Below are 11925 nucleotides of genomic sequence, written 5' to 3' on the forward strand. Positions count from 1 at the left end.
GCTGTCACCCCCCCCGAGCCTCTCGCTGGGTCTTCTTCGCACTTGAATAAAGACGCCTGGCTTGCAAACGCCTTTGTTTGGCCCCGTTAGCAGGGGGCTGTCCCAGAGGTAGGGCTCGAGCCGGCGGGGGTGGTTTTGGGCGGCCCCGGGCAGAGGCAGGCAGCTCTGAGCAGTGGCTGAGCGGGACTGTGGTCAGGACTAACTTCACCTGCTAAATATTGAAAAGCAATTTTGAAAAGTCATTTCTCTAACGGCAAGGACCCACTGGACTTTTAGCCCGTTGGAAATACTCACGTGGGCGCTGCGTGGTGGCCCTAGGCCAGGCGTGGCTGTCTAAGTCTGTCTCATCATTCTGCTTGCCATTGCTGTCTTAGGATGAGCAGGTAGGAGTACTATGTGTGAAAGAAACGGTGTCTCACTTTCTTTAATAGTAGGGAGAGTGAAGCTTCCCTATATCGTAAGGACTTCTTGTGGACTGTATCAGCAGCACTGTGAAATGGACTGTGCTTGGGCTGTAGAGACTTAGAGAAAAGCTAATGCAGGAGGAGCCGAGTCTGTTACAAGCTGCATTGGCTCATCTTCATTCTGTCTATCCATCTAGGTGCTGCAGTACCGGACTTGGTGTCGAGAGTTGGAGCAGCAAGTGGAAGCAGGAGGGGTGAGTGTGTGCGGGTTGCTACCTAAAGATAGTGTGTGTGGCATTCGTTAACGCAGACAAAAAAAAGCTGCCCAAAGCAATGACAGAGGAAAACAAGATTTTGCTACCTGAGGGTAGCATATCTGTATGGGAAAGGTGATACGACACTGCAAAGACACCTATATATAGTCACAAAGCAAATACAATAACCAACAACCTTTTAGCTCACAGTCCTATACTCAGTCGTACATACCACCTTTAAAGAAGCGCTGTAAGTTTGCCCGTCCGTGTTTTGTCCGGTTGCCATTCTTAGAGCAGCCAGAGGTCCCAGAAATGCCAGTCCAGCCAACGCTATCAAGAAGGATTTCAGTTTTGTGAGAGAGTGCTTTATTGCTGGAGTAACATTTTGTCCTAGGTCTCAGGCCGTACTGGCTGTTACATTATATGGCTGTCTCCGAAAAAGAATCGGTTGAAACATAGCATTTTGGAAGGCAAGAATGGTGGCGTTCAACATACGGAGCTGGCTCTGTGCTTTTCTTTCTGCTTCACGGCTAAAGTAAACCTAGGAAGCGAAGGGTAGGAGAGCATTCCCAGGCTTCAAGTCGAAGTGAGCGCTTGCGGTCACGAGCCTGGGATACCTAGGTGTGAGAGTGCAACAGTGGGAGACTGAGGAGAGCTACTCACATTGAGTAACACCCTTCCCCTCCCTTCCTCTCCCTAGTCACGACACTGTTGTGCCTGGAAGAAGCCACGAGCTCCAGAGATACCCAACAAATGGAGGGGAACGCGATGGATGCTAGCAGTAGTGAAGGGAACACAAGAATTTGACTAAACATTTCCTTTCTTCTTAAGGGATCCCTTCCAGGCAGGTGGGAAGCCACAGAAGACCACAGCCTGGAGAAAGCACTGCTTCAGGTGGAAGAGGAGCAGCAAAGGTACAAGGAAGAAGCGTTCCCTCGTACTTGGTATCCTGGATGCTCATGGAAGTGAGGGAAAACCCGTCAGTGCTACCTAATCTCCCCGAGGGAAGCGGCTGGCCAAGCTGCTGTGAAAGGAGAGAGGTCCACAGTCTGTTTTCTGTGGTGCAGTAATAGTGTTGTGTGCTGAATGGCTCTGTTTTGAGCGGGGGGGTTATTCCGGGTGACCTTTCCAGCCTAAATTATTCCACGGTTCAGTAGGTGAGCCACTCAGGACAATGCTAGAGAAAGGTGACGCATCCGGTGACCAGCAGCAGGAAGGGGAGGCAAGACGTTAACTGTGGGCATCATCAACGTTGACGAGGAAGGGGAAACCAAAACTGTAGGTGGAAGTTGAAGGCTTAAAGCAAAGAGAAGCAAATGAGTTTGCCATGACAGAGAGATCTTAGTTAATCCTAGAAAGCACTTCTACTGCCTCTCAGTTTGACAACAAAGTCAGTGTTGAGGGAGCTGGGAAATCACGGGGATGCTGCTTGTGGATAGCAGTTGTTCAGTGACCTCATTGCTGTTTCTCCCTTTCCAAGGTGTGAGAATCTGGCAGAAGTGAACGCTCTCCTGCGGGAGCACCTCGATAGAGCGAATGAGGTTAATTCAGCCCTTAAAGCAGATGTTGGAAAGCTGACGGCGGATTGGATGAGGGCCCGTCAGGAGCTGGAATTGAAGGAGAGTGAATGGCGCAACGAACGTGAGGTAAGGATAGGCTACAGGAACGTCAGATGTGATGCCAGGGTGGAGTGAGAATGCGTTTTATTTCTGGCACAGAGAACTTGCTGTGTGAAGTTGTGGCTCTGTTGAGGATGTATTGGTGTTGATGGGCAGAAGACAGGGGTGTGAGATGGAGGAGTGTCGGCAGATTGTGGTGATGGAAGATGCCCACCTGCTGTGACCACACTGCTCGGTCTTAAAGGCAAACGCTTGCTGTTGCTGGGCACTGCAGGGCAGTCACACAGGACCGCTCATCTTTTTAATAGTTCTTAGATCTCCGTCTAGAGCAGTGGAGACCGGAGAGGTCTGTGTGTTTTCAGATTCAGAGTAGCCAACCGAAGAACAAGACAGGCCTCCCTTACCAATGGCCTGCTGTAAGCAAATCTGACACTGGTCTTGGAGGGGCTTGTTTTTGTCTTCCTCCACCAAGACTGTTAGACACCTCTGCAAGGCGAGGTGATGAATCACGATCAATTTGCTCTGCTGACATCCACTCCTGCAGGAGAAGTGTGGATGTTCCCTTCTTCGAAGTCAGGTGGCAGGTCTACTGAGGATGCTTCTGTGGTGCCTCTTCAGCCCTTGATGCCCCTGTTGCAATAGTCTCTAAAGGAGACCTGGTGACGGTGGCTGTACTCTCTCCTATCTGAAAGACTTGTACAGTGACAGTGAAGGCTCAGCTGGCATTTCTTTCTGTCTTTGCATGTTTAGCTTTATGACAACTGCTTGAGGGGTGAACATAACCGTCTACTCAGCCTGTGGCGTCAGGTGGTAACCTTCCGCCGTCATTTCCTGGAAATGAAGACTGCCACTGACCGGTGAGTAGAAGTTAAGGCTAGATCTCTTGCAGAAAACAGTGTAGCTTCCCTTCACACCCGCTTTTTGAGCCTCGATGCTACGTTAGTTGCGGCTAACGGTACGATTTCTCCTTTGACAGTCTGAAGCAATGCCGTTAAGCATGCTTTAGGCTATTTTCAGAATCATTTTGTTTGATGCTGGTTTTCAGATAAAACTGTGGGGCTTGGGCTATAATCAGTGCAGGGGCCCTGAACAGATGAACTGGACTATGGTGATGTTTGGGCATATTGACATAGACACGGGCATATATGGACACATTGGAAGCGACTCACCAAAGCTATGCGTGCAGCGTGTAGAGCAGTCCATTTAAAAGAACGATTAAAATCTGCCTTAAGTCTCACGGAGTTTCTTTTCCCACTGCTCCTGATGGGAAGATCACTCATGAATATACATATTATTTTTCTTCTCATTTCCAGCTTACATTTATTCTGGTCAGTTTGTATCCGCTTATTCCTGTACCAACTTTGTTGAAAGAAAGAACAGCTCCTCTACCCTGTTACTGCATTTATCCAATTTGTTTTGCTTCGTTTGATACCTCTTTTTGTGATTGTTTTCTTGTTCTTGGGCTCTCTGAGGTTCCTTTCTCACAGTTGCCTTCTACACAAACAAAAATAGTGTAGCCTTAATAGTACCTTCTTCTGGTGTCAGCTTGCAATTTCAGACTCTGGGTTGCTGTCAGCCGTTTATCTTATTTGATTATAAGCTTTCCCTAATGTGAGAGTGTGCCTGACCTACTATTTGATTCTTGTATTGTTTGTGCTTTTTTGTTACAACATTCTAGGCTTATTCTTACACCACCTTCCTGAAACGTTTATTATGTAGCTACTGTCACGAGCCTCTTAGCAGTCCAAGTGCTGATAATAATGGGCCGCTTAGGGCTGATCCCTTAGGTATAAAAGCCGGGGACCTTGGTAAAATCCCTTACATCTGTTAATGATAATTAGAGTATGTTGATCAGAGAGAGCAGGAGCAACAGTTAGTAAGAGTAATTAGAGGACCTTGAAGCCTTCTGGCTGTGCCATACATGTCTTCTTATCTCTGAGGAGAAAACAGACTCATTCCTCAGCTACCCAGTAGACTCATTGCTCAACTGTCAAGGTGAGTCCTGATCCCAAAGTGTCAGATGAATGACTCATCCCCAACGAAGATGTCATCTTTCCTGCCAGCTTTTACTGTTGCGCAATTACGTGCTTCAGAAGTGAGTCAGCTGATAAAGGTGGTGGTGTGAAGATTAGCGCTCTCTTTATTCTTCTTCAGAGATTTGTCAGAGCTGAAGGCAGAGCAAATGAGGCTTTCTGGAGCTATACTTGTCAACTGCTCCCGTCTAAACTCTGGCATGCACCTCTGGGAGTCCATCGCTCTGGGCAGACCTGTCCTGAAGGATCAGGCACAGCAGCAAGCGGAACAGGAAATAAGCCAGAAGGCTCAGGAAGTGATGTGCTTACAAGTCAAGGGGGACCTGGAGAAGAAGGAGCTTCAGGACAGGTAAAGGTGTTTTAAACTTTGCTATTAACAACATTGTCTTTTGTGGCTGCTTCCTGGATTCTTAGAGGGGCTGTGTTCACATTTAAAACACACCCATTCTGCACAGCCCTGTTTCTGTCCCCAGTCAAACCATTGCCTTCAACAGAAAGGGTAGAAAAAACCGTCTGACTGACTGAGTGAGACAAGACTGGAAAAGAGATTGCATATTACAATGTTTTTGCTGTTAGCTGATTCTCGGTGAGAAATTAAGACCAGTATAAAGGGAGCTCTGTCTCTTGTACAGCCCTTTTGCTATCCAGAACTGTGCTAAAGGGAGTTGGGAGGAATTTGCCCAGGGCCGTCGTAAGCAATGTAGCACCTCTGTACTGACAATTCCTTGCAAGACTGAGTGCGGAAGGCCTTGGGGGCAAGAAGTGCCATTTTGCAGCATCAAGCTTATTAACCTGTAGAGACGAACGCTGCCTTTGCTGTATTTTCTGGGTTGAACTTTCTCTGCTACGCTTCTGGGAGCCGCGTAGCTCTTTAACAGGTGATGGTGTGCAATGCTTTTGGAATGGCACGTGGACCTTCTCTTCTCAGGGTGATGGAGCTCTCGGCCTTGCTTGTACAGTCTCGGAAGCAGAACGAGGAGAAGGAGAAGACCGTGAAAACGCTTACCGACACTGTCGAGATTCTAGTATGTTTTACCTTTACCTGGGAGATAGCCCAGTGTTTGCTCTCCAGCCTTAGCACAAAGAGGGGTGGCTTCCTCAAGAGAAGGAGCGGTAAAGATGCTAACCGTATGGGAACATCGGGCGCACTGCCAAAATATTCCTTGTGTGTTTGTTTGGCACATGTGGAGTCAGTCCAGGTGCAGGCAGTGGCAGGGGAGCTGCAGACAATTCAGGTGTCTTCCTCAGGGGGGTTGCACCGATGCTATTCTGCCTGTGACTTTAAGTCTCTAGGGATCAAGGTTCCTTGGAATCGACGGCTTCATAGCAGCCTGTAAAAACGAGCTGTGGGTCTTTCTCTTCTTAGTTTTAGCAAAGAAGAAATTGAATAGATTTGGGAAGGAATACACTGGAATCACCAGGGCTGAGGCTTATCGGCGTGACAATGCTACTGAGGATGGGAATGGGAATGCTACAGAGGGGAGCAGCTCTTCCCTGCCCACCCTTTCCTTATTCTGTTCTCAGGAAGCAAGTTGTTTAGAGAAAGAATATGAAGCTTCCTTGACTAAAAGAGCCAAAGAAGAGAATCTTTCCCTCCAGAAGCTGATAAAAGACATAACTGAGGTGAGTACAGAGTTGGGACCACATCCCTGTAAATTGGATTTAGAAGTACTTGAGGAAGGCAACAGACTAACCCAGGGAACAGATAGATACGTTGATTACTGTCTATGTTAACTGCTACTGGCTGTCTAATTTTTATACCACTTTTCTGACATAAAACCTGTTATAACTTCCGAGTTGGCTGTCCTGTGACACTGCAGCTGAGTCGCTAGAACTTTCAGTGCCTTTGCCTTCAGCGTCCCGCTAAGGTCTCTCTTGGATTGTGCTTTCTGAGTTGGCTACGTGACATTTGTATTCCAGTGTTGCTTGGAGGCTTCCCGCACCCTCCTTGAGCAATGACGCTGTTGTTCTTCAGGTTTTTATAAAAGGTCACTGACTCAATCGATGCACTTGCCAGCTCTGCTCTACATTCTCAACTCTACATTCGCTGACCCCAGAATCGCAACTGGTCTAAGTGTTTAGGGGTAACACTAACTTAGTCCTACACTTCACTCTACGGAGGGGGGCTTAGTCATCAGATCTTTTACACAGCCTCTCACAAAGTCAGTTCTTTCCCCTTACGTAGTCATTTTTATCCTCTTGTGCTACTGCTCAGAGTAATTATAAACGTTAGCTTTTTCACTGCTGTTTTCCAGTATTCATCAGCTTCCTTCTTCTCTGGGCAGCGTTACTGTTTCCTTTCATTGCTATTTCCCGTGTTGATGTGGTGCTTGTGTATGTGGCTCTGAGAAGCTGACGGAGACCAAAATCATTCCTGAGAGCTTCAAGAAACTGAGCGTTCAGGCAGCCTCCAGCCACTTCACACTTGTTTCTTCGTGTCTATAGTAGCTGTATTCAGAAATCCCTGGAGTACTTGTGGCCACGGGGACAAAACTTCTTTGTTGACTGAAGAAATGAGAGAATTGAGTTTTTGACGACTCTAGGGTGAAGTGGGGGGAAAAGGAGAAGTAGATAAAGAAAACCAAGAGTAACAGCTTGATGTGGGCTTTCAGGTGGTGTTAGATGACAGTGACAGCACAGTCAGCATTATCTGCACTGACAGTTCCCAGCATGCAGAGTCCAGCAACGTCCTCCCTTGTCTGAGCTCCGTTGATGCAGAGCATGCCTTTGTATTGGTTCAGGAAGCACTGGCAAGGAGGCGAGGAGCAAGGCAGGTGAGAATTTCTGCTTGTCTTCACCACTGGCCACAAGCTCAGCTGCTAATGCCTCGCTTAGCTTGAAACCTTTCCGTTTCCTTAGCCAGTTTCTTTCTAGCCTTCCCACTCTTGGTACCGTATTGCCTTGCCGGTCTCACCAGCTCTGTGTCTACTGCTTTTCTCTCCTTGATCTCCACCCCCTCATCACAGCTTTTGCCTTCAGGTGAGCTGTCTCTCTGCTTGCTTCTTCTCCCAGCTATCTGGAGCCATCTTCCCTGCTTCTTATTGCTTGTTTGTGCTCCTTCCCTGCCCATTCCTTGCAGGCCCTAAAAGAAGAGCTTTCTGCCAGGCAGGACTCTATCAATTTCCTGCAGCACCAGCACAGACAGCAGGAAGAGCAGTGCAGGAAGCTGCAGCAAAGGCTTGAGCAACTGGAGGAGGAATGCAAGACGTCCAGCAGCCACCGGCAGCACCTCCAGTCTCTGGTAGAAGCACTCAGAAGGTGAGCGTTTCCTCCTTCTCCTGCGTTCTAGAGGCAATCTGCTTCCAGTTCTGGGAGCTCCGCGGTGTTATGGGCAAAGAACTCGCCTGCCCTACCACGTGTATGCCTCTGCTGGGCACTTCAGCATCCTCCTGTCGCTGCTTTTCATGCTCTATTGTGAATCCTAAGGCTGTCTTGGCGATACAGAGCGGTGTTGGAATACAGGACGCCTCCCTCTCAACCTGCTGCATCTCTGAATTCCGTTCTTTCCTAGCCGCTGCTTCTCACTGAATGAAGGCAAAAGCCTGCTTTCCTTTCTCTTGAGCAAGTTCTTCTTTGCCGTGCTCCCCACAACTCCATCCTGGAATGACGAAAATGGGGTCCGTGACTCTTCAGGCCTCTTCATTCTTCTAACTGAGCCTTGTCTCTGCAGTGACTGTGCAAACCTCGAGAAAACCAGGGAAGAGCTACAGCAACAGCTTGAAGTAACGGAGCAAGAAGCCTCGCGTCTGCGTCAAAGTAACACTGAACTGCAGCTGAAGGAAGATTCAGCGCAGGGGGAGAAGGTGGAGCAGCAACGGACGATGGAGAGAGCGCGTCGTGACCAGGAGCTCCTGTGAGCGTTAAAGCTTTCTCTGGGCAGGGGTGGGCGTTGCTGGACTTTAGGAGGCCCACTGTAAAAGAATGGATTCTGCATGCTCATCATTTGTAGCATAGAAGGGTGAAGGGAGCACGTGGGCAGGTCTGGCTACCTACTGACATACAGCATAGCTGCCTCCTTGTACTTTCTTTATGACCCTTTAAAAAGATCGTTCCAAACCCGACCAGAGTAGTTGATGCCAGGCATAAGCAGAAACAAGAGAGGTTCGGACTGGATTTAAGGAGAACAAAAAATTGAACCATGAAGGCAATCATGCAGCAGAACAGGTTGCTCAGAGAGGTTGTGCGGATTCCATCCCTGGAAATTTGGAAGACCCAACTGGATAGAGCCTTGAGCAACCTGGACTGATCCCACAGCCGACCCCAGCTGCTTTGAGCTGAAGATTGGGCTAGAGGCGTCCTGGGGTCCCTGCCAGCCTGACTCATCCTGTGATCCTATGGTTATTGCATTGGAAATTCACGCACATCTCCTCCCCCAATAGATTGCAGGCTCTGTCATTGTTTCACTGCTGAAGGCAAGAGCAATTGTGGGAATATTAATCTGGACTTAAAAAGTCCGTCTTACCCAAAGAACGACTTTGGAAAGTCTTGTATCCAATGTATCAAAAAGGAGAGAGAGAACTATCAGGCAGGAAGCCGTGAGGTTGAGAGTACCTGAACTTTTTGGAAACGTTCTGTGATTTCTGGAAGCTTGTTTCACTTTCTCAATGACGAATGTTTCACCTGCATCAATGACAGAGAGTGATGCAGCTCTAGTCAGGAAATTCCAGCATTCTTTAGGTGTAAATAGAAAGCTGTTGGAAATCATTCTAACTGTCGTATCTGGGACATAGTATGTGCTCTTGGTTTTGGAAATGAGAATGTTTTTACATTAAAAGCTTGTTTGTCTTTCCCCTTCTCATAGACTGAAGGACTTGGCTGCACTTGAAGGAAAACATTCACTATTACAGAGTGAGTTGGTAGTCGCGAGAGAGACACTGGAGGAATCGCACCTTCAGAGGGATCTGCTGAAGCAAGAGAAGCATGAGCTTGCCATGGCGCTGGAGAAGGTGTGGTCACCTTATTCCTAGGTAGCAGCTGTGGGAGAGGGAGTTGTGATAGCAGGACCACCACAGATGCTGTTTCTGGCAGTAGAAGACAGGGAAAATGTTGTCCTCCTTCTTGGAAAATGGTGATCAGACCACACAGGCTCTTTGGGGTAGTTAGTCCCCACGTGCTTATTGGGAGCGCGGAACTGGGAGTATGTCAGAGACACACAGGGGATGTGGAGTTGCTGCTTGAAGTCAGGGGTTTTCCTGCCTTTGTTGTCATGCTGTTCTTTTGTCTCTCCAGGCAGAGCGGTCGGTAGCAGAGTTGACAGGGGCTCAGAATAAGCTGAGTGCTGAAATAGCTGATCTACGTGTTGCAACAGCGAACACGAGCGGTATCAATGAAGCTCTTGCACTGGATAAAGCGCAACTGAACAAACTTGTGCTGCAGGTGAGCAGAGTTGCCAAAGGTCTTGCCAGGTGTTCGTCTCCAGCTGCTGCTTCTGCTCAGACTTCTTGCCTTCCGACAGTATGACTGACTGAGTATGGAAATGTTGGTCTTTTTCCTGTCCAAGCCAAACCTTCTTCATAGTAACTCTTACTGTATTTTATTTCCTCTGTGCCTCTGTGATTGTAGCTGGAGCAAGAGAATGAAGTTCTGTCAGGAAAAGTGGACGGGATGGAGAGAGCAAAGATCTCTGACCAGGAGAAGCTAGACTTGTGTAGAAGAACAAATGAGGAGCTCTGCGCCGAGAAAGCCCACCTGGAGCAGCTGCTGAAGAAAGCAGAGGAGCAACAGGACATCATTGCAAGGAGATTTCTGCTCAGAGCCTGTGCAGTGTTTTGGAGAAATAAGTGTATTGAAAAAATAAAACCAGACAAAAAGTCTTTGTATACAGTATAGAAACCGACAGGAACAACCTAATGTGGAGGGCTGTGTGGAGACTGACAAGGCATGCTGTGATGGAGTGCTTTGGAAAAGGAAGAAATTTTACCTGCTCCTCGGGTTCACCCTGCTTTTCCAGGCCTACGACTGACCCCATCCACACAAGCCAGCACCGGTTTTGTCCCACCGCTGCTTCTGCTGGGGAACCTGCAGTGAACGCTGTCCTCTGCACTATTATCTTACTTCAGGACTCATGCTTGAAGCAAGCCCCCTGCCACAGTTCACCTGGTACAGCAGGTCCCCAACTTGGCTCCTGCTGAGGCCTTTTGTTGTACACTGGTCCTGTTACCTCAGGTCATCGCTTCTGGGGGATCTGGCAGTTGAATGCAACGGCTGTCTCTCAGGACACTGATGGTCCAGAGATATTAGTGCCTTAAAACTAAATCTTAAAAATCACTGCCGCTAGGAAATGCTTCCAGATGCAAACAGAACAAATGCGCCCCCATTTCCCACAGCAAAACATAATACATTTCCAGGAAGGGCACAAGGCAGGAGCCCCGTGATGCTGTAGCTGTTCCTCTACAGGAAATGACGGTTCAGAGACCGATCCAGCTTCCGAGCCTCTGCTTCCAGAACAGCAGCTCTGGGCTCCCTGACCACAGCTGCTAAGGAGTAAGACAGCTCTTGGTGAAGGTCTGACAGCTCCTGGCTGGTCTTGGCACAGCACTCAATATAGTCCTGCTTGTATTTTCGCTCCTGTGCCAGCTGCGTCTGCAGAAGGGACACCTGAAAGAGGCAAAAGGCCGAGCTCAGACAAGCCCACGCTGTCAGGAGCATCTGCGGACGTCGGGGAAGACGCACCCGCTAACCCCAGCCCTGACAAACACTTTGTCGTTGTGGAATGGGAAGTAACAGGTTCCCAGAGTCACCCTGAACCAAACGCAGATTATCAACACTTCCGAGTTTCTTTCTGGCATACCATTCACGTGTACAACACCGAGACATTACATGTATCTTAAGGAGAGAGGTTCCTACCGGGTTTAGTAACCCAACTCTTTTTCTCAAAAGAGAGATTCGGGCTACTGACACCTTAGTTCCACGTGCTTTTTCCTCAGCAGGAGGGCTACCGGTTACACAAGGTACTGAAGAACTGTTCTGTTACGATCCAGTTTAAAAACTTGACAGCTAGCACATGAAAAGGGAGCAAAGTCTCATTTTTCCTAACTTCAGAGCATTTCACAGATGAGCAGAGCATAATCTGATGAACAAAGCCCAGGGGGAAAATGAGCCTTATAGGACTGCTGAGGCCTTGAAACTCCTCAGATTCTATTCTTTCCTGACAACACGGAGCCCTGCCTGCTGGGCTTTTTGGTGGGAGAGACCCAGCTGCTCTCACCTCCTGTTAGGTTTGCAGTGCAGTGCAGCCACAGCAGCTCTGGCATGTTGCCCTCTGCCTGCTCTGGAGTGGAGGAGATGCACACGGGAAGTAAGACATCAAAGGGACTTCACAACAAACACTACGCATAGGCTGGGGACCACCACCACTGAAGAGAGGGACAGATCTGACCACCTCTCTGAAATAATAAGGGCACCTTTGTGAAACTGGGCTCGCAAGCCTGAAAAACCCTCCCACGCTCTGGGAGGTAACCCAGAGGTATGAGTGGGAGAAGTGGCCAGCTGCTGCTACGAGCACCTCCCAGGAAGTGGGAGATCAAGTTCCAGTTCTGCTGTTTCCCAGACCCACAGGAGTGCCCTAACTAGCCAGGTGAGGACTGCTCTTTGAGCAGAGCACCTCCATTTTCCT

General features: G+C 48.6%; 2 protein-coding genes across 8 annotated transcripts in view; one reads left to right on the forward strand and one right to left on the reverse strand.

Moving 5' to 3' along the window:
• The first annotated feature begins 47 nt into the window (after positions 1 to 47).
• LOC103921390 (centrosome-associated protein CEP250-like) lies at positions 48 to 10437 on the forward strand. Of its 3 annotated transcripts, none has more exons than XM_009329347.1 (14): positions 48 to 108; positions 602 to 658; positions 1359 to 1572; positions 2139 to 2304; positions 3028 to 3134; positions 4432 to 4659; positions 5239 to 5335; positions 5835 to 5933; positions 6923 to 7084; positions 7390 to 7568; positions 7981 to 8163; positions 9112 to 9256; positions 9540 to 9686; positions 9873 to 10437. In XM_009329347.1, exons 4-14 carry the CDS (start codon positions 2248 to 2250, stop codon positions 10137 to 10139), a joined length of 1671 nt encoding a protein of 556 aa, XP_009327622.1. In that variant the 5' UTR covers positions 48 to 108; positions 602 to 658; positions 1359 to 1572; positions 2139 to 2247; the 3' UTR covers positions 10140 to 10437. The 3 variants fall into 3 exon arrangements, with proteins under 3 accessions (XP_009327622.1, XP_009327623.1, XP_009327624.1); XM_009329348.1 differs by having other exon boundaries at positions 1490 to 1572; XM_009329349.1 differs by lacking the exons at positions 48 to 108; positions 602 to 658; positions 1359 to 1572; positions 3028 to 3134 and having other exon boundaries at positions 2269 to 2304.
• A 117-nt stretch (positions 10438 to 10554) lies between these two features.
• LOC103921388 (centrosome-associated protein CEP250-like) overlaps positions 10555 to 11925 on the reverse strand; it is an 18148-nt gene continuing 16777 nt past the window's right edge. For all 5 annotated transcript variants that reach the window (XM_009329346.1, XM_009329342.1, XM_009329343.1 and 2 more), the window contains one exon: positions 10555 to 10907. In XM_009329346.1, coding sequence (XP_009327621.1) covers positions 10701 to 10907 — 207 coding nt within the window. In that variant the 3' untranslated portion in view covers positions 10555 to 10700. The remainder of the gene's footprint in view (positions 10908 to 11925) is intronic.

Source organism: Pygoscelis adeliae, unplaced genomic scaffold (assembly GCF_000699105.1).
Source record: "Pygoscelis adeliae isolate BGI_AS28 unplaced genomic scaffold, ASM69910v1 Scaffold407, whole genome shotgun sequence".
NCBI classification, from domain to species: domain Eukaryota; kingdom Metazoa; phylum Chordata; class Aves; order Sphenisciformes; family Spheniscidae; genus Pygoscelis; species Pygoscelis adeliae.